The sequence below is a fragment of the Amblyomma americanum genome, chromosome 6, assembly GCF_052857255.1.
Source record: "Amblyomma americanum isolate KBUSLIRL-KWMA chromosome 6, ASM5285725v1, whole genome shotgun sequence".
In the NCBI taxonomy this organism is placed as follows: domain Eukaryota; kingdom Metazoa; phylum Arthropoda; class Arachnida; order Ixodida; family Ixodidae; genus Amblyomma; species Amblyomma americanum.
The window spans coordinates 124046228-124068910 of NC_135502.1; the positions used below are offsets into that span (position 1 = coordinate 124046228).

General features: G+C 48.3%; 1 protein-coding gene across 1 annotated transcript; it reads right to left on the minus strand.

Moving 5' to 3' along the window:
• Positions 1-4497: 4497 nt before the first annotated feature.
• Positions 4498-19623, minus strand: LOC144094062 (putative defense protein 3). The gene is made up of 4 exons (XM_077627930.1): positions 19473-19623; positions 12866-13081; positions 10706-10910; positions 4498-4704 (listed from the first exon to the last, which is right to left on the minus strand). The coding sequence occupies exons 1-4, from the start codon at positions 19606-19608 to the stop codon at positions 4644-4646; spliced, it is 618 nt and encodes a 205-aa protein (XP_077484056.1). The 5' UTR covers positions 19609-19623; the 3' UTR covers positions 4498-4643.
• Between the last annotated feature and the right edge of the window lie 3060 nt (positions 19624-22683).

Genomic DNA, 22683 nt, shown 5'->3' on the forward strand with positions numbered 1-22683 from the left:
GGAAAGAACAGCAGCTCACAATTTGTAGCGAGGTGCTAGAAGTGGTAAAGGAACTCCTCTACTTAGGGCAGGTAGTGTCAGCTGATCCGGATCATGAGAGGGAAATGACTAGAATAAGAATGGAGTGAAATGCATATGGCAGGTTCTCTCAGATCATGAGTGGCAGTTTACCAATTTCCCTCAAGAGAAAAGTATACAACACCTGTATCTTACCAGTACTCACCTACGGGGCAGAAACGTGGAGGCTTACAAAAAAGTGTTCAGCGCAAGTTGAGGACAACGCATCGAGATATGGAAAGAAAAATGATAGGCTCAACATGAAGAGACCGGAAGCGGGCAGAGTGGGTTAGGGAGCAAACGTGGGTTAATGATATCCTAATCGAATTCCAGAGGAAGAAATAGGCTTGGGCAAGGAACGTAATGTGAAGGAAAGATAACCGATGGTTTTTTAAGGTTATCGGTGTGGATTCCAAGGGAAGGCAAGCGTAGCAGGAGGTGGCAGAAAGTGAGGTGGGTGGGTGAAATTAAGACGTTTGCAGGGATACGGTGAGAGCAGCTGGCAAAGGACAGGGTTGATTGGAGGGGCATGGGCGAGGCATTTGCTGTGCAGTGAGCGTAGTCAGGATGATGATGATGATGATGATGATGATGATGAAATTTATTTGGTGAAAGACTAGGCAATTGTTGCCAGGTTTCGAGATGAGAGCAGCACGGCAGTGACCATTTATTACGTTTCCATCAATGCTTTATTCCGTGCATACTGTCGGGAGCATCGAGGGAGAACTGCTTCATAATTCTAAGGGCCTCCGCCATCACTGACGGTGCTACGCGGCCGAGCTCCACAGCAACCGCGTCACAGCTATCATAAGCGGCCCCGTTACGTGGGAGGAGGCTTCAGTGCACTAACAGAGAACGGCGCGTGATGAGTGCGCTGCTATTGCGCAGTATTAGCGCACTTCAGTGAGAGAAAGAGAGGGAAAAAGGCATCCAGCGGAGCTAGCTTTCTATGCTGTGCTCAACTGGTTTAGGTTGGCTGGCTGGTGCTGACTGGTCGAGCCGCCTTCACAGCGGACTGGCGCGACTCTAAAAAAAAAAAAAAGGAAACTTAACGGTTGGACATCCCGGAGGCGCAGCTGCCCATTCATCGATGTGCCTGCCGCTGAGCGCGCGTCAGAGGTGCGCGAGCGGATCTGCAGCATGGAACGCAGGTTTTCAGTACGGCTACTTCGACGACCTTTTGCCGCGCCGGCCATGCTTCGACGCGGCCTTCCTTCCAGAGCCCATTCGAATTACCGGTGTGAGACCCACAGCGTCCGAATTAGCGAGCGTGTGACTGCATTGACTAATATACGCGCCGGCCGGAACCGAGCAGGCGGTTCGTACTATCCTTATTTCCGAATTAACGAGAATTAAATAGACGAGCTACAGCTGTAGTAACAGAGGTAAGGGGTCAGGAGTGGTCCAGGCATATGGCGAGGGAAGAGCATTCCATCGTAAAGTTCAAAAAAATAACTAAGGTTGGTTTAGCTCTGCTAATATTCAACACGTTACTCCGCGATTAGCGAACTACGATAGTTGCTTAAAAGTTTAACTCAGGCTCTAATATACACAGCCTACAATACCCACGCAGGTTTGGTATACACGGTGGTACCCCAGCAATGTGCATTCATGCCGAGGTATGTAATCTGTCGCCAGTGTAAAGATTGCGGCTAACGTGAACAAGAGACCACCGCAGTTCATTCTTGTGTGAGAACAAGAGCGGGCAAATGACTTGCCATCCACACACGCTCTAAGTTTACTAGCGTTGTAAGCGCCAGATCTGCACACCAATTTTTCTTTTGAGACAAACTGCATCAACACATTATACTTTTTTTGGAAGCGTTAACGGGCAAGTGACGTTGCTCGATGATGTCGTCCATTGGGTTCACTGAATGCCGCGTTCAATTCCTAAATCTTTACGGCACCAGGAAAAGTGTCGACGCGACGCTTCGTCAGCAGTTTGAGAAATAAAAAGATATGTGAGCTGCCGGATAACTAATTCATACACTTCGGGAGATAATTCCGGAGATAAATGTGGAGATAAGAAACAACAATTTGACTAAAACCTTACGTTTTACACGAGATCATTGCCAAGACTTACAAAGCTAAACGGGCCCCATTTTAACTCATGAACTGTTTTTATGCAATGGTCTCGAAGGCAGTGTTGGGCGTATTCTGTTTTGCGCACTGTAGACAGTCTCACGTGTCTGCTTAAAGAAGCAGTAGCCCCTCAGAACGCATCTAAGCTTGCGACCCTTTGTTCAGGGTCGTACCCTATCCCTCGTCAAAACCGAAAGACGGCCAGGAGATCAATACAGCGAGAACCCTCCCTGCCATCTCACTTGGAGCAGGCCCCAGCTCTCGTGGTAGTCAATACGCGGGCACACGAACACAGCGCGACTGCTGCCAACTGCGCTTCGATCGCATACGGCTGCCGGCAGTGCACCTTCGCAGATAGACGGGCTTGCGAAGGGCGTGCTTCACTTTTGCTCCTGTACTGTTCGCCACGTAGCGGCAAAGAGTAGGATATGCAGCGAACAAGGCTACTTCGTGGCCATTGGAAAGCGGCTGGAAGAGGAAAAAGGATTACTAGACGCTTTCTGGCTGACAGGGCCAATCTTTGTTCAAAAATGAAGCTTCTCACAAATGTCACCATTTCGCCTGTTTCCGCCGGTGCCGTACACATGTCTGCTGTTTAAGATGACGTCATATTTACTACAGCCTCAAAGAATATGCTCTAAATCCTGCTCTCACTTTCAGCTAAACCTGTCTTTGTGTGTGTGTGTGTGTTGTTACTAGGCTATTCGATCGTGTTACTACGTTACGTTCTTCTTACAAAGTATGACGCTAACGACTGTTTGGGCTATTCAAACTGATACTTCAGTTTAGAACAAGCCACCTGCGAGCACGAGGTACCACGACTTAAAGATGTCTTTTTTTTCTCTCGTGCACTCGCGAGTCGAGCTTTTACTCCACTGCGTACAATTTTTGAAACGGACACACCGAGCATTGAAAACACGTTGCACGCGGTTCAGCTGGTTCGATCTGCAATGCCACCGCGTAGCCACCACCAGTTTTTCAATAGATAGGTACGTTCTCCTGGCCTTGCGCTTGGTTTCTGTGAGGTTAAAAGTCTGTCAAAGTGGTCTATGGCCCCTTTCGTGGATTAAACCCATCATACTTGACACTCCTGTAGCCAAGCTCTCCTTGCGCTATTAAATTAAATCAAAATCAAATTCATATTTCTTCAACTAAAATTATTCGCATCACTAACAACGCTGGTACTAAGCGTCGCTGGTATCTCCCCATACGATTCCTTTCCATCGACGTCGTTACTTTACACCCGCGGCACAAAAGAAAAATGGTTGCAGTATTTCCGTCCCAACTCGTTTATAACAGTTGGTGCTCGCCCAGCTCGCTGTTACTGCTAACCCGTAAATCGCTTAATGTCATTAATTCAGAATCCATTCTGGCATGCCAAGAGCACCTTCTTCAGTAAAATCACTTCCAGGAAACCCAATGTGCTACCGAAACTTGAAAGTAGCGCAATCTTTAGACCGTAGTATGAGAAGATTGCCAAAGTTCTTAAAGCTGTTCGAAGTCGAGCAATGCCCAGCTGTTGTTCCCATAATTTTTTCGTACTACTCGGGTATCAGCGCTGAATCCTCACTTACAGTTTTTTGCTCTTATATATCATCGCCCAATTTCGCTCCTGTGTCTTAACCCAGTTACCGGTATTTCTTGTCAGACTAGGCGTGGCAGAATTAAATATTCTCACTTTCTCTCTCTCCCCGCGACATTCAGCTCAGCGAGCTCGTGCATCGTGCATCTAGCGCAGGTCATCGCAACGCCTTGGCGCTGCCATGTACCCGCACTACTGCGTTTAGAAAGCAATTCTGCGTTTGCGCATAAATAACTCACCCGTACGTTTAAGCCAACTAAGTGAAAAGCAACACGCAGCTGTTACCAGCAATTCACCAATGACCATCCTTCGTGCAATGACCCATGCCTGGAACAGTCGGGTGCACAAAGAGTAAACAAACGACGCTGTCGTCAGAGCCGTGGGTCGTATGCGAATGCTTCCGCCTCCGCCAGTGACGGGGTGTGGACATAGTAATAGCAAAGCAGCAAGCTGGGCTGATTGGTGGCGGTTCGTGACGAAAGAACGTCACTGCTCTGTTGTTTTCAGTTTGTGTCAACGTCTTGTACCGCAGTAACGTTCGTTCGGTCATGGGTTAGTAGTGGACGCTGTCGAAGGTGAACCCCGAAGGTATCCCGCTTTCCATCGGGACTGGGCACCGTGCAGTGGGCCCATTCATGAAGAGTGGACAGCGATCGCCGTCGCTTTTTCAGAAGACGGCGAGAAGCTCGGTAGCTTTTCTCGGCATCTTTTCTTCCTGAATGTTCTGTACGGTAGCAGCTGCTGACGGTGAAGATAACAGACTCGAACAAATGAGATTTCGTGAGCCCTGCGCCACTTTATTTAAGATGCAAGACTTGCACATATTTTTTTTTTACTCTTGGTAGTGGTGGTGGAGGACGGAAGTATGCCAGAAAGCTGGTGCGCTGGCAAACATCAGTAGCTATGACTGGTAGGACGGAGCTTAAGCCACGGTGCTGTGAAGGCCGCTAATGTACTTCTGGTAGGTCACGACCACAGTTGCCCTGCAGTGCATCAAGAGAGACAAACACAGTCAAATGTAAGGCCTGCTTTGAAGCACGAGGCTACGCTTCAACATATTCGCATCAGGAGAGTAAGAAAAACAAAGCTGTTCTGGTCTTTCTCGCAACGCCACATTCATTCCGCCATACCTTGAAGGTTTTCTTAAATTATGGTGCAAGGTGCCTTATGCAGTCGGCAGGAAGTAATCGACGGATGCTCAAATGACAGATTCCGAGAGGTCCGTTAAAACCCGTAGTTTCGTTGCAGTGTTTCTCCCTTGTGCACCATGCGAAAGTGCAGAAGGAAGAAACACTGCAGCGTTGCGATATATTGCTGCCACCATGTTGGCTTTCGACCAGGAAAAGATGATTTGGATTGTGGCATGGGACAACCAGAAACTAAAGGTGAGGATAGGCTCACAACCTGGAATTCGTCCCTGCCAGATTGCGCACAGTTAAGTCTGAGCCGCACTACTTGACACCTGCATCTCTACGCTTGATCGGTGAGGAGATTAAGCATGGCAGACTTTTAGCTTTCAGTCTTGGTGATCCGGGGGGAACATGGTCTAAGCCTGAGGCCGAACATGACGCCGAAAATGAAGCCCAACGTTCCGGAACTTTCCGGGCAAATTGTATTCATCTGTGTGCACTCTAAAACAACCGGGGTACCGCGAACGGAAGCGCGCTGTGCCGGTCTTCGAACGATCTTGAATGGTGACAAAACTCCTACGAGTTAAAGACGATCGCACGTAACCCAAGTGACCACGTCGATAGTAAAGGTGAACTCACACGACGTATCAGGCCGCGCACGAATCCGTGACGTCACGTTAAGGGGCCATCCGCGTGCTAAAAGCATTCGCATGACGGATGAAAACATTAGATCCCAAAGCGAAAAAGTGCCTTGTTTCGTCCGCTTCATCCGCGAGCCCGGGTTGGCCGGCCTTAATCTGTGACTTCAAGTCACGTGATGCACGTTTCGGCCTCGAGATCTGCGATTCAGTCCGTTGTGTGAATTCATCTCAAGCAGGAGCGCGAGGGCGACGCCTGCGATGACAAGAGGATGAGACAGTGACGCCGTCCAGGTTGTGTTCAACCGTTGTTTTACCGCCATGTTTAAAGCGCGTCTGCGACATAATCAGTGGCGACGACGGCGCTCTAGTAGTCCATATCATGTCATCCCGGGAGAGTTAGTTTATTATTACGCGACACCGTATACAGCTCGTTCGGTTGAAAGGCCGTCGGATGTTTTGCATGGTGTCATACCAATCAGCATTTCGTGCACCATAAACTTTCTAGTTAAGTTAGAGCCTAGCTTGCGGCAGGGATTCGAACCGGCGGCCTATATTCGGGGGCTGCGTAAAAAAATCGTATCATAGTAATTTGTGGTTCTAGTGATTCACGACTGATTGGTGTGTGATAGGCGATGACGAGTTAATGAAACCATTTATTAATTGAGGAATTAGAGAAAAGATAACATCAAAAACTTAGAAAAAGGGGGTTAAAATGTGTCAAAATGCTAAGAATGAAAAGCCAGTTCTTGATGATGCTAAGTAAGACAATTTCCGGTATTTAATTTATCCATTAACTAATAAGAACAATTTAAGAAATGCGTACAAAGGTGTCAAACTGCTCAGAATGGAAAGCCTAGCCCACTACTCTATCGCGTCATACCCTTAAGAGAAGCTTGAGTGTCCTCTGCAATTTTTTATTCATTCTGCGTGTTAATTGCGCGAGAAAGTAACATGAGGACCACTGCATAAGGCTCGCTGCAGTGTAGCTTATGACACGGCTTTCTGAATTTGACAGGGCCTTTAGAAGCGCCTACAACGAGTCACATCTTCCTTTTTTTGTTCAAGCTCGGTGAGATTGACCGCAAATGCACCTCATCGTGAACGAGGACGGACGGTACGCGTCTTCTGATTAGTGCGAGGGGCTTCGGCGTGAACAGGGGGGCGTTTCATTTTTATTCCGTAGCCTTAAATGCGCACTGCACTTGCGTCTTAACAGATAGAGGCGGGCACACTCCTTTCACAGTGCACTTCCCTCGTCCAAACAATGTCTACTCTCTTGACTCGTCATCCGATTTCAAGGGTTTCTCGAAGCTGGCAAAACATCCGATTATTCTCCAGGAAAGCGCGTTGTTAAACTACCATGCGGGAAAGGCAACCAACATATATTTCTGTGCATGTACTCGTAGCATGGTGTCCATACATGGCTGTTGCTGCACGCCTGTGAGATACGCAGCGGAAAATCTTTCTTTTCGTTACGCGTCTTCCATGTCGCCTCGATTGTACTATTTGCGGCTCTAGAACGTCGCAGTGTATTCCTGCTGGTTAGTGCGGCCGTGTAGTGAAACCTTTGGGAAGGCCAAAAGGACTACGCATTAAAATATTTGTTCTGATGACTTATGTGAAATATAATCCGTTGACACTTGCAATAAATAAAACATTTAGTGGTCGGAAAGAAAGTTTGGTTACATTCGAATGCCTGCATCACGGGTGTACTATACTTATCAGGCAGCACAGAGACGAAATATAAAAAGTCGTTTCTTACAAGCGAATTCAGCGAAGGATGAATACAGATATCGATTGCCTACATTGGCGCCGACAGCACAAAACCAGAAACTATTAAAATCGTAAATGCATCACAAGGTCATTCTTCCACAAGCTTTCCAAACCAGTAAAGCAGCCAACTTTCCCAACCTGTCGCCGAACATTCCACTGTCTTCCTAAACCATTAACTTTGCCACGGGGTTCGATCCCGGCCGCGACGGTAGGATTTCAACGGAAGTGAAATGATAGAGGCCCGTGTTCTGTGCGATGTCAGCGCATGTTAAAAGAACCCCAGCTGGTCGAAATTATCCGGAGCCCTCCACTACGGCGTCCCTCGCTGCCTGAGTCGCTTTGGGACGTTAAACTCCCCTAAATCAAACCCATAATTTTACTCCATGCTACCTTCAGCACTGTTTCAAAGAAACAATTTAACACAACTTCTATTTCAACGATGTTCCCGCCTTTTACGTATTGGTGTTAATTGCATCTGATAAGAAAGCCAGAAATAAAAGAGTGCACGCCTTCATTCATTTTAATCCATGTTGCAAAGATTGGATTCATGGTATGTGATACCTTTATGTGGATTTACGTGAGAGCTTGTAAAAGGGCAATATCAGTGGAATTAACAGAAGTTAAACAGAAGCTAAGTACCAAAGTATTAAAGCTGGGGGATTGGAACTAAGTTTAGAATGGGTTGGTGTCGTCCACGTTCTTTTCGCCTGCTCAAAATTATTTCTAGTGAGTTAGCTTCGTGAAACGCCACTGCAACTAAAGCTTTTTTTCTTTTTTGATGAAATGTCGCAGTAATGAAATTTTACATTGAAACGAAACGTTTGTGAAAAGGACGGTAGTGATCAGGAAATGAACTATTCCGTATCAAGAATGGTATATTAAAACTCAACAAAAAATGGGTGCAGAAACATCTCTTATCGTAATATCAAACACTTAAGTCTCAGACACAGCGCACAACTTTGCCTGCACAAGTTTGTTCCAGATAGAAAAAAAGAAGGTAGATAGGAGAACTCCTTGGATAACTAAAGAGATAATTCACGTTAAACGCAAGCTGAAACGATATAGGAGACAAAAAAGCGCTGCCATTTCTATCATTAGGTGCCTAAAAGCTACACTTGCGTCACAGGTACAAGAATCTACACAACGCTACTTTGGTGAGACACTTGGTCGTTTCATGACGGAAAATTCCCAGTAAAGTTTGGTAGTTTCTCTCAAACAAAGGAACTATAAAACTTGACAAACTTGACAAGATAATTGTCAACGACTCTCTCATTACAGATAAAAAGGAGATAGCCGATGCTTTTAATACTTACTTCCAAAGCGTGTTTACCAAATGTAATACAACGTTTAATGATTGCTGTCTGAACAGTCTCGAAAGAAGTGTTACTATTAGCAGAGAAGGAATCGCAGAACTACTCCTGCGGCTAGACCCCGAGAAGTCCCCCGGCCTCGATAATATTCCCACTACCTTTCTTAAAATGTACGCTGAAATATTATCCAAGTTTTTCATCATAATATTTAATAGGTTTCTTGAATAGGGCATAGTACCAGATAAATGGAAAATTTACCGCGTGGCTCCGGCTTTTAAAAGTGGCAACCGACTGCAAGTTGGTAATTACCACCCTATTTCACTGATTTCCACCACCTGCAAAGTGCTAGAACACGTACTCACCGAATACCTTAACGATTTTTTAGACCAGACGAGAATACCGACCAAAGCGCAAAATGGCTTCCGTCGAGGATTCTCTACAATAACACAGCTAGTGGTCACTGCAGATGAACTTGCCAAAGTGCTTGATCGTGGTGGCCAGGTCGACATGATTTTTTTAGATTACCCCAAAGCCTTTGATAGAGACCCTAATAATAAACTAGCAACAAAAATGAAATTAATAGGCATTTGTGATCACGTAATCAATTGAGTCACGTCATATTTATCAAAACGAAAGCAGTTTGTCTAAATCGATGGAGCCACCTCTCGATTCTTAGTGGTTTACTCAGGTGTACCTCAGAATAGGTTTTGGGTGGAGTACTCTTCAATATCTATGTAAACGACCTCACAGAAGCGCTCAAACCATCTGTGTCTGTAAAGCTGTTTGCGGATGATTGTATTATATTTAATACTATCAAATCTGTGTCTGACCAGGAAAATGGTGCAATGAATATGAAATGATTATTAACTTTGACAAAACAGTTTTTGTCTGCATCACTAAAAAGACTACGCAACTTAATTTTACATACAACATAAATAAAAATGCCATCAGAGATGTAAAAGAATACAAGTGTCTAGGTGTCACAATATCGTCACGGCTGAAATGGACGAAACACATCGTTAATATAAGTTCCTCCGCCCGCAACAAGTTAGGAATTCTCATGATTCGGATGGGCGGTTGCCCTAGTTGCCTGAGACTGAAGGCATATAAATCGATAAAAAGGCCAATTCTCGAATATTCCTGCATTGAATGGAACCCCTACACTACCGATGACACCGAAAAACTAGAAAAAAATGCAACATCTTGCGGCTCGCTTATTTTCAACCGTTACTGGCGTCTAAACACTCCTTCTGCCATGCTGAAAGTTGCAGACTTAGAACCACTTGCAGATAGAAAAAAGAAAGCCCGTCTCAATTTCCTTCGTTCATTGTACTTTTCTCGACTTGGTATTCGACCCGAAAATCACATCGCTAGTGTTTCTAGACGAGCCTCGCGCCACAAGCATACCCTTAGCCTGGAACCTATTTTTGCACGCACAAGTACATACATGTTTATTTTTTCCAAGAACAATTTCTGAATGGAATGCTCTACCAGAGAAATCTCCTTTGCTTTCTAATCATTCTTGATATCTTCACTGCTGGCTTAGTAGCTGCAATGTAACCGCGTTTTGAATTGTGTTTTTGCATTGTTTATTTTGTGGCATATATATTTTTCGGTAGCATCGCACCTGCTTTGCTTTTCCCCGTTATGTATTTCCGTCTCCTGCTTGGATATGCAGCACGTCCGCAGTATTCAATAAATAAATGAATAAATAAATATTTCTCGTTCTCGTTTTTTATGAAAAAGTTAAAGCGAAGAAAATGTTCACGGTTTTGCAGTTTTGTTTGCCGGTGCTTGCTTTATAATCTAGCAGCTCCTCACACTGTTCTCGTAAGGAGCTTCCTTCTTTGCTATGCGTTCGTTGGTCATTGGACACCGACGATGACAAAAATGATTGACCTGCTAGTTAATTGCAGTGAAAATTGAAAATAGCCACCCGATTTTCGGCCGGTACCCCAGTGTGGGTATGCGCCATCTTTTGATAGGCTAACAACAACAACAACAAATTGAAAACAGTGATGTCGCCTGTAGGCCGCTCTCAGAAAACGAAGTCAAATTGAACAAGAGGTCCTATCTATCGAAGCCGTAGTTCCCTAACGCATGAATGACCGTTCTCAAAAAGCCACTTGCCTGAACTGAACATGGCCGCTAGCACCAGCAGGCGCCTTCCAGAGCACCTTGACGGCGGTCTTCTCGGCGGAGTTAGTGTGCGTGACACCGGAGCACTCGGTCACGGGCTTGGATTCCCCGCTGGCTTCGAACTGGCCGATCTCCTTGTTCTTATCATCGAAGGCCTTAATGAAGAAACCCTTGAAGGGAGCGCCGGACAGGGTCACTGCAGTGATGGATATAAACGCCGGTGTCCGTCATCACGTCCTGCTTGCTCAGTCAAGGTTAAGCTGCTTTCGGCCCATAATTCATGCTGAAAATTCACTCGGTGCACATACCATTTTCGCCGCCTATTTGCGGTGGCGCGTTTCTAGATGATGCTACATTTTTCGGGCGACATTGCACTCTGTTTTTATTTTTTTCTAGAGAGGCCTTGCAATTGGTTGCTAAATGAAAGTGGGCCATTCGCAATATTTCCTTCGCAAACCATTCGCAATAACTCCTTTGCTTCTAGTATACCAGCGTTTTTTCTTTCTGTAGCCATTATGTTTCGCTAGAAAGACATTGTCCCAAAGGCCCGATGTTCTTTCACAATTGGAGTCGTAAGCATGGAATAACCCACGTTCCCCTTGGGCGATACGCGCGCTACAACACAGCATCATACCAGGCGCCACTAGCAAGATTTTGTCCGAATCAGTACACTGCAAAGTATTGCACATTGAGATGAACAAAGTTTGTTCCGACTTATTTCACTTGTGGCACTCTTTGTCTCTCTCTTCCGTAAGGCTACTAAGGTCTGCCTTCAAATTTGTTAAACACCAAAATAAGACCGTTTCCTTTTCCCTTTCTCGCTCCATGAGCGAAGAACGTGCAGCAACCCATTTCTCTGCCGGTTTCCCAGACCTCTCCCGAAAACTACAATTCGCCCCTGAGTTGCAACGCACTCACTTTTTGAGCTTAACTAAGCACTGTTTTGCGAGCTCGGCAGACCAAGCAGCCAGTGGTCTTTTTTAAGAACAAAGGGACTGAAAAGAACTGCCGCACAAGAAAAGAGAAATTATGAGACGACGGCGCTGCATTCAGAGTCGTGACGTCATATAATCAATTGATGCCAGTAATGAACGAGTGTTTCACATGAAGCACCCTTGTCATAACCGTAAGCGCTAACGATAGATAGGAATTTTCGTGTTATGCTTGTTTAGCAGCGCTTGGTAGTTTCCTTACTTGTTTTCCTAATTTTTAGATAATGAACGAATGGAGAGCTCTTCCGTACAAGAAGATGAGTTGAAATTATGTTGCTCCTGTGTTTCCTACTCATGAGCTGTCATAAGAGACGCGTTTACTTCTTTTATCTCTTGTCATTTTTTTCTTCTGAATAACAATCTATTCATAACAAGTGACCAGCGATGCACCTCCAACATTTTTGATAATTTTCTTCGAAAGTTTTTGTAATGAAATGGGTTCATACGCAGCTGATGGTCCTTAAACCTCACACACCACTCCATGACGTACCTATTTTTCTGTGCATTTTGGTTTTGTTCTTGTCATATGCATTTCAATTTAAGTGAGCATTCACAATCACTAATCGAAACTGCTACTATCAGATGCGGGGCTCCTACAGAACTTTGCGTGTTTGCCGGTGCTCGAAATCGCTTCTTCCTACCTCAAGTACACATGCCATTCCCTCAGGAACCAAACATTGCTCTTTACTTTGCGATGCCAAAGTAGAGGAGCCATCTGAGGGTATAGAGGAAATGCTGTAGTACCTTTTTTGTGGCTTTTATGGCCCGCTCTTTTCAGTTAAACCATTTACATGTTTAAGCAGCTACTGCAAGCTGCTACCTCCGTTCATGCGTAATTCACTTCTGCCACGCACCACACGTTTATTTCTACGTCACAGCCGGCCAATGTTTTCCACCGACTGGATTAACAGATGCGCACTGTCATAGAGACGCGTCAGTCTGGCATCATAACAGGCATTTTCTGTGCGGCGGACTATCGGGACAACATGGCTTCGAGTGAAGATACTATTGTAGCATATCAACGGAAAAGCACATTGCTGACCGACCACGCGAACCAAATATATAACCCGTTCAGATTCGGCACTTGTGTTTTGCACGGAATGCCGCGGATAGCTTAGCTACCAGAAGCGGTGTCTCCAAGCAAGAGCGCTGCCCTCACCGGCGACGGTGTCTCCGGCCTTGAAGTCCTTTTTGTCCTGCACCAGCGTGTAGGGCGTGGAGGGACCCGCCTCCTCGTGCTTGGAGTCATTGTGCTCGGGGTTCATGGTGGCGCAGGCCGACGCGGGGGCGCCATCGGGGTGCGCCCAGCAGGCGCCGACGAGGACGACGAGGAGGACAGCTTGCCTGAGGAACGCCATTGGAACGCCGCTGTTCTGCAAAAGGACGTGCGAACGAAACCGTTGGTCACCGTGCGGACTAAGATGGGTACCCAAACAACAACGTAGATGAAATCGATGCTAGCAGTGGCCATGCAAACCTGTAAATCTACCTACTGCTCACTGTAATTAAAACTAACGCACCGAGGGAGGAAAATACAGCGCTTAGTTTCGTACTTTGGCGCCCGCTTCCGATTCCTCCAGTAACTGGCAGTGACAGCGTGCTCGGTGCCTCCTGACGCGATAGGATACTCGCCTTCGTGCGTTAACCAGACGGCACCGGTGCTGCGTTTTGTCGCACAAGAAAGTCAAGAGCGGAAATACTAGCTCTCACCTCATGAAATTTCATCTCCTGTCAGGGGTAATACCGACGCATTGCAAACGAGTGCATATCCAGTAATCGTGCTGCCACATCAATGCGTCTTTTTTCGTCACCGTCAGCAGCCGAAGTAAATGAAATGCGCCACGCGACTTTCCCATACCCTTGTGGTGCTCGATCCGCGGCCGCCGTGCCTTCACGAATCCCCTCTTCTGAACGTTCTGCCCGATTCTCGGTCCTTCTCGCGCAAGTGCCCTTTACTTTGTCACAACCCTTGCAGCTTCATGAACTTCAAGCTAGGGATCTATAATGCATTCCCTGGTTAAAGGGTTATTAGTGGTGCTTACAGAAAGTGTCGTAGCAGTAATTTCAGAACTAAAAACCAAGCTTCCATTCTTACAGGTGGCGGGAAAGGTGGTATATAGACAACCACCACTTGGCATTATATCGAAATAAAAGAAATATATTACAACAGCAGAATAAAATATCTACAGTCGCGCAATCCGTACGGTTTGCAAGCTTCTGCTATTAAGTTCAGTATTATGGAGGAAATATTCCAATCACTGAAAAACGCGCCCGCACAGAACCTGTCGTCTAATGATACCTTTGCCAAACCGCTTTATCGATCGGTATTGAAATAATTTAGCCAGTCTGGTTGGATATTTTGCGCGGATGACGCATTTCAACGCAGCCAAATGCGCAGCGCATGAGACGACACCGCTGTTTTTTTCGTCCCCAAGCTCGCTTAAATCCTCAGTGATGCCAGCGCTCCCTGTACGCTGTCAAACGCGCAGAAATCGCTGCACATGACATATAATTAGATACCCCCGACAAGCAAGAAAAAAAGCGCCCGACATTAAGTTAGAATCAAAAGAGCACCCAGCAGACATGAAAAAGCTTTGTCCAGCCATGCTGTGGCAGATGCTAACATAAAATTATTGCCCCGTTTCGTTCACTCTATTCTTTCTGTGTTCCGGAGTGCACTGTCCCCCATATTGCTAAGCAGATGAGAGTCCGCCGTCTCCCAGGGCCTCATTCTTCGGCAGCCTTAATTATCTCACAAATGGAACGCAATTGGAGCGTGATAGCCTTCGGCATCTTAGTCCCTCGGTTCATCCGAAAGAAAGTTGGCGGTGCCTTTCTGCGATGGAGAAAATTTCAAATCGATTAGTTGGCCTTCTCTAGGCAGCCTAATGTGCCGCACGAAATTAGACATAAACTGCTGCTCGGAACTATGAAGGCAAGAAAGAGACAGTGAACAAAAAGTGCACATTGGAAGAACAAAAGTTGTAGCACTGCATGCCCTCCGCCTTCTAACTGTTCAGTCCTTATACGTGCCTCTTATGCTGTCCTATTTCTGCATAAGAACAGCGTTTTATTTAGCTGCTCGGGAACAGCGAGGAATTTTTACGAAAGGAGAGATTGCGTTCTTTGTGTTCTCCTCTGTGGGCACCAGTAAATGGCATTTCTAAATTAGGTGCCCGTTTTAAGAACCGTGCATTCCTTTTTTTTTTTTTTTCCAAAACGCTCATTCACGTCAGATTACGTCCGCATACCAGAATTGAAGACAAAGATTAAGAATGGGCCGGTGCAGGGCGCGCACACGAAATTTAGTCCATTTCTTTCGTGGAATGAATACTAAAAACATCCACCTCACATTTTCTTCCGCCACTTTGCGTGGCTCTTTTTTTGTCTTTTCATATTTGTTCAAATTTATCGGCAGTGAACTTGCCGTCAGCGCACGGCAGCGCTTGCGTTCAAGGGTGCGCTTGCCCGACCCCGAATAATTACGCTGCAGACTCAAGACTCGCTCTTTCGGCCGCCACGGTGGCTGAGTGGTTATGGTGCTCGGCTGCTGGCCCGAAAGACGCGGGTTCGATCCCGGCTGCGGCGGTGGAATTTCGATGGAGGGGAAATTCTAGAGGCCCGTGTGCTGTGCCAGGTCAGTGCACGTTAAAAAACCCCACGCGGTCGAAATTTCCGGAGCCCTTCACTACGGCGTCTCTCATGACCTGAGTCTCTTTGGGACGTTAAACCCCCATATACCATATACCAACCAACTCGCTCTTTCCTACCGTGTATTCGTCCTCATTCTTCAAAGGACCCACCATACGGCCTTGACCTTTGGTGCCCAGGGGCGAGGGATCGAGTCCCAGCTGCGGCGGCCGCATTTCGGTGCAGGAGGAATGCAGAGATAACGCAAGTGTAGTGTGCGATGTCAGTGCACATTAAAACGGGATCGAAAATAATACGGAGCGCTCTTATCAGTGCCTCTCTGGTCGCCCACACATGTGCAGTCTGTGGACATTAAAACCACGCATACGCCGCCATTCTCTCAAGAACTGCTTCGCTGTCATCGTATGTCGGCGCTTACACCGAGCACTATAATCGCCCGCGACAACGTGTAACTGTGAAAGGCGGTGTCGCATCGCACTACCTCTGGCAAAAAGCATTGGATAATCTTCGAGGCACGCCTTCCCTAATCACAGGCGATAACGAATCTTCCCGCCCTGACAGTATATGCGCGCTTGCCTGATTTCATGAGCCACATGGGCTGCGACCCATTAGCCCATGCATGCCAACATTCGATCCTGCAAGTTCGCGGCGTGGGCTAGTGGTGCGCTTTTTATTTTTCACGGAGAAACACGAATCAACTCCGGGGCAAAAGTGTAAAAGTGGGCTCGGGAATTAGCCAAATCGAGCAGGAAAAGGACGGCGTTTGCGAAAATAGTGCCCGTGAATTGTTAACTGTGTATCGTTGGCAATAACAGCGCTATCGCTCGTCTCGGCATCACATGGTGTTCAGCCTTTCTTCTCACTATGATGCATATACGCAGTGATGCTAAACGCAAGCGTCGAATCAAGACTGAGTGGGTCCATTAGCATGCGAACAGCAAGGGGAGAATAAGGGGACAGTTAATGACTTGTGCGCTTAATTACCGCTTCTGAAGAGCGACGACCCCTTCTGGCAAGTGACAGCGAAGTTCGTTTCTATTCATAGTCTTCCGTTGAGGATTTCTGTGCTATTGCGTCCCGTTCGCGTTTCATGTGACCCCTATACGATGTTAGCGGCAAAAAAGATAAATAAAACACACCCAGCCAGACTTTTCCCTGACAGTGGCTATGCAAGTGCAAAATTCTGTCTCATTAATGATCGAGCAATGTGCAAGACAGTTGTTTAATACGAAATTTGAAAGAGTGTCGATAGTGAGAAATTAGAAGCGGTGACACTGGTTTCCACACTTCACAATGGGCCATACCGTATACAGTGCACCGGCTTTCCGCTTACCTCACTCTCTCACCCTCTACATACAACGGACGCTGCCTTCAAATTTTCAACGACTAATAAAGCACCGATGGCAATGAAAACATCATTTTTTTTCTTCATTTCGCTGCATGCCCGTGCAAACCGCGAAATAGGGGTCACAGTGAGTGACGGTGTGAGTTCACCTGGTGGAAAATATGTTCGATATAAAATCTAAGCACGAATAAGCCGATATTGAAATAACAAAGGAATCAGCTCTTCTCTGGCGCACTTTCGTTTCACTCCCATACATACTAATTTCTGTTTATATCCTGCAGGAAAAGTGAAAAGCAGCGCGTTGCGACGGTGTTAAAGCGCAAGTTAAACGGGCAGGGAAAGGTGGCAGGAGGGGGGTTGGAAGGGGCGTTGCGTGAAGTTTTCTGTATAGAAGTAGGGAAACGACACTGCACCCAATTTGTTTCGGTGAAAAAATCCGAGAACAGCATGTTGCAAATGTGTCCCTCCCCCGGTTTTCTCTCTTTCGCGCTCGGCAATTGGTGCCCAGAAATCTGCCCCAGTTTCCATATTTAAACTGCCAGTTGCCACAATTCAAATCACGCTGCAGTTCATCGCTCCGTTTCGAGCGAATATGCAAGGTTGATTTCGGACGCAAAACTACACCGATAAAAAAAAAGAAATCGATGATTAAAGTAGTGAAAGCTGGCGTGTGCGCGAGGCTTTTTTTTTTTTCTCTTTTGCCCAATGAGCCGCACGTGCCAACAGAAAAAAAAAGCTTTTCGTGTAGCAGCTATGTTTTCGACTAGCAGCAACGGTAGCAGTTGCGGATCGAAGCTTGTTTCAGTGGCCGCCGATATAGCGGAAAAAGCCGGCGTCCTTCAGCACTGCGTGCGTCGTCTTTGTGCTTTGCCAAGCTGGCAATACGCGGGAAGCCCCGGATTAGCGATGGAGATCAGCGTATACGCTTGCCAAAGACACTCAAAAAAAGCAAAACTAAAGTTCGGCTGAGATGGAGTGAACGCTGCAATGCTCTCCCTAGGGATCAAGAAAGACAGCCGGCAGCAGTTCGACTAAGCGTAGATATGAACGACTAGCTGCCTCTTCGAGGTCGCCCTGTTTGCATTAACAGCCGATCTAGGCTGCGACTCCAAATGTACGGCAGTCCTTGGCGAGTGAACGCAAGAAAGACGTTGGCCGCTGCCGTGTACGCTATCGAGGACTCCAGGGATGGCATCGGTCAGGTTAAGGACGCATTTTTATTTGTTGTTGTTTTATTTTCTATCTAGTTTTAGACAGTTTTAGACAAACTCTGCAATGATGCAGAAGCTCATGGTTTTGGTCATCCAGGCGTCCTATTTAGGAGTACAGGCATTGGAATTTAAGTGTAAGAAGACACACAAGGCTGAAGCGTTTCGCGGTAAGTGCTGGCGGCTTTGTTGTATAAATACCATAATGAGCATGCTCGCATGTTCTGGTACAAAGTATACAATTGATAAACAGTTGCGTCACTCGCATTTCAGTCACTCATATTCCTCGCTGCGTACAAAGGTAAGCTGTTCAATTTGTTCGCCGCCAAGTGACTGCTGCAACATTTTCCTAATAAGCGAGCAAGCACAGCGGCATGATCAGGTCTGGTTGCCAATTCCTTCGCTGCTTACCCGCAAATGAAAGTAAGACAAAAAAGCGGGAAGCTTATTCCTCTGCGAAGAACCATAATAATAATTGGTTTTTTGGGGAAAGGAAATGGCGCAGTATCTGTCTCATATATCGTTGGACACCTGAACCTCGTCGTAAGGGAAGGAATAAAGGAGGGAGTGACCCGCAGCAGATACTCTACTGCGTGGAGAGTCGCGGAGATCGAAATTTATAGAGCACTGCTTTCGCGAAGGCAAACACTACGCATTGCTTAGCGAAGGCTGCAGGCCACGTGAGCGCGAAAATGAAGAAATGACAGTGTGCTAGCAATTAGAATACGCCAGGCGGTACAGGAAGCGAGGGAGAGGGAAGCCTTTGGAACACGTTTCGCACTCTATAAGGTGTCACCACTTTTCTTTAAAGCGTTTTAATTAGAAATTACGAGAGTTGAGCTGTTCTCAGCGCGGCATTCCAAGCCGTTGATTTGGACCCATTTCCTCCTGCGCGCACCCGTGAGCACCTCGTGCCACCCGCGTCGCAATCACACTTGGCAGAAACATCGATCGTTAGCCCGTCCCCGTAGACGGGTCCAGTAGCGGCCGATGAAAGGTAAGCCAGAGGGCGAACGAGGCAGAACCAATCCCGGCATTGAGGACCGCCGCCATCGACAGCAGCTGACGCGCTTTCGTGACCCGTCAAAGGAGAAAGAGGCGAGCCGTAACGAATGGAATGGAAAATCCACGCCTGCAAAGAAAAGCGCCTAATTTTTTCCCGGATGAGAGACGCGTCTGCCCCTGACTCGTGCCGGCGGTGATATCTCGCGGCTTCGAGCCGCCGCTCACAGCCGTTCCGCTGAGGCTTTGCGGGGCAGATCCTCTCCTGTGTTCGGGCTTAGCGACCCGCCGGATACATCGTCAGAAGGTAGACGCGCCTCGCTTCTCCTCGGGGATTTTCAGCCGCGATGGCGATTTACGGAACGCTATTCTCTCGACAGCGTGCAACACTGCGCGAACGCCGCAGGAACAGATAAAGCAAATCCGGGACAGCGGAGACTAAGCCACTGAAAGCGAGTGCCGTTAGACAGCTGCCTCGGGACTCAGGCCGCGAGTTTTGTTCCCGATAGTGCGCAACGGAGGCTTGCGAAACAATCGAAGCGCGCCCTTGGACCCTCACCTTTTTTGCGCTGTGTCCGAACCGCAGAGAATCTCGTCGCAGGGAAAGCGCTCTCGGTGATGAGCTCTCACTCGACGCGACGCTCTCTTATAGTCCGTCCAGCCGCCACCTGGCGGCAGCCTCACGCCGTGAACCATCAGTGAGCGGTTCAAAAATCAAGTCACAAACCCAAGCGCAAGCAGCAAGAGTTAATCGGAACGCTGATTTGAGCGTGCCTGGCAAGCGCGCCCACGCTGGGGAGAGGGGGTGGCATTGAGGAGGACGCCTCGCATCGTCCCCGGCAAAAGGGAGAATGAAGGCAGCAGCACCAAAGAACAAGTGCGCCCAAAGAAACAACGCCAACGGCCAACCGCGTTGCGCGGTGAGAAATTTCAAGGAGCGACGAGAAACCGAAGTGCGGAGAGGAGGAAGCCGTCGCGTGGCCTTCTCGGTTTCCTGACTGACCGCGGCGGCGACGGGGTGACGTCAGGGCACGAATCGAGGGGATCTTTCTGCACCAGCCGGGGTACGACGTTCGTGTGGAGTCGGCCTATGCAAATGAGCGACGGTGCGCGTGCCGCTTCCCGTGGCGGCGGCTCGTTATCACCGCTAGGCGCGTCGCTTTCGCTAGACCCGCGTCACGTAACATTATAGACGGCCACGCAGACACGGGAGAAAGCACTACTTAAGCCGTTCTCCTTGTCCCTCTGTACTGGGGGGGAAATCCGACTGTGCGGCTGCCCGTGCCCCCCCCCTGCCACCGGATAGGGGCCGGTGTAGTTTCGGCTACTAGGCTTTGTTCCGGTGCAACGCCAGCGGTGGGGATGGGCTGGCCGGGGCCCGTCCCCTGGGGATGCAAAACCCCATGGGAGTGGCAGCGACTCCCAAGCGACTGAGTGGGCCAGTCGCGCACGTGAGGTCCGATGCCTGTGCGGAGGCAGGCCTGGTTTCATAATCAGGTTGGACTCACGGAATTGGGCTCAAAAAGTGCTCGAAAATCAAAAGGCCTCTGCACGCGGGGGCGTGCGTGGCTACCGGCTGGCGCGTCGGTTTCTGGCCACGGAGAGGCCAGGTCCGCGCGGGGGTTTCCAGCAGAAGGGCTCCTTGGGAGCGATGTCCTCGGGGAAGCAGCCAGGGATGGCTGACCGCGGGGCCGTGAGGCTAGAGCGCGGGACGCCGAGGTAAGGGGGACCTTAGTAGGACCGATGCAAAAACCGTCGATGTTGTGGAGTAGCGGTGGAGTAGGCCCGGGTTATCTCACCCTCGGCCAGGTTCTTGGTTTGTGGCCCGGTCAGCCCGGCCCTGAACACTCCCTCCTCAGTAGGTCTGGAGCAAGCCAGGGGAGGAAATAAGTGCAAGTTTGGTTGGTTGGAAGCACAGGTGGGTCCCTGGTAGTCTAATTCCATTGGCTGGATCCACCACACATACTTCCGGAGTCTGAAAAGCCGCGAAAAACACTTGACGGTTAGTAGCTGGGCAGCGTTACGCGAGTCCGAACCGGACCCCTGAAAGTCGTGGAGGAGCCCGAGGCAGCTGCCCCGGGTTAGGATTCCCTGTCTCCGAGTCGGAGCTATTGCGTCGTTGGGTGGTCGGGCATCCCGTGAGTGGAGCCGCACCATTGGACAACATCGACGCCCTCCCTGTCCTGGCCAGACAGGAGTCGAGCGATGATAAAATGAGGGTCAATATCTCGCTGTCTCCATTCCCATCACATTACCCATAACCCTTCCCTCAGTCCCATTCCCACAACCTATGTCCCACCCCCTCCGCTACGTCCCAGGGGAGATCAGGGGAGTCTCCCCGGGCCCGCTCCCCCGGCTGTGGGTCGCTTAGTAGCATTACCCCATTTTTTTTATTTTCCCACCTGCGGGTGGCAAAAGCACAACATTGCCTTCGGGCCTTTTCATTTATATTACGATTGGGTTAAGCCTGTGATACTTTAGTGGTACAGGCAGGAGCTTATTGGTTTACGTTTTTCATGGCAGCTCCACCATACTCTTTGTCCCTCGGTACTTGAGCGATGAAAGTTGCCGTTCGGCCGCCAGTGCTCGCGCGCCGACAGGGCTTGTGTCTCCGTCGGCCCGAAGGCAGCCGTGCACTCAGTAACCACCTGTCACGCCACATTTCGCGGGCAGTACTTTATGCTAGGCTTGTTTGTGCGCGTCCCGAAGCTGCAATAAACTGCGCGGATGAAAGAGGACTGGGGACGACCGAAAACAGGGTGCACAAAGCGCAGACTTTCAGCTCTCTTTGCTCGAGAACTACACGACGCGCAATGCAAGCACAGCTGCCGCCTTGCATTGATTGTGAGCAGAGCGTCTCGTGATGTCTGGTTGCTCTTTGATAAGAGCGGTATTTGACTGCAGACATTTTAAATAGTGTTTCCCGTATTGACTTTGAATGAAGGAGTTGGAATCATGCGCTGCGTCCGTGTGGTTTTCGTTTCTTAACTCCGGTACTAGCCCTTTTGCAGAGTGTTTCGAAGGGTTTCGCTTACAACGTCCCGGCCGGCCACAGGCTTGGCATCGCTTTCTAGCGGTGCCTGTCACGACTCGTAAGTAGAAGGTCAGGCGTTGCCTCTTGTTTTTATCTAACAACATGTTGTTTTTTCACTCATAGCTATGCCTTTTTAACAGTTTCTTTTGATCAAGTGTGAAGCAACAACCTTTTTCGCACCTATATTATCTGCAAACGTCGGTGTGAGCGTGCGTTTCTGGCAGGGGCCCAGTAGTCTACAGTTGCACAACTCAAGTCAGAAGCTGAAAGGTAGCTTGTACCTCACCGCATACTTAAACACCTTCGTGCCGCCTTCGCCAACTAGTTAAACCTGCACTCTGAAGTTTACTCAGCGCACACTGCGGACTCCGCAGTAATGTTCCAGATGCACAGCAGTCGTTTGGTTTCATCGGACCTCGCGAGCACAGCCATTTGTTCTTGTGTGTTTAACGTCTATAGTGCACGTATTACCCGTAGCTAGTCCGCGAACCGCCAGATACAGATGAGACGCGGCAAAAAAAAATATACACACAAGGAAAAAATTGTGAAGTAAGTCGCGTCTGCCTCTGCAGCATCCGCCGCCTCTTACCGCTGGTCGATGGTAGAGCGCACTTTTCACAACGATTCCGCCATATAACTCACTCCAACCGCGACCACCAAGCGCTTTGAGGTTATGTGCCACCCAGTATAGTTCCTCTTTTGCCTGGCTGTGTGGTTCTCCGCCGAATAGTCAGCGA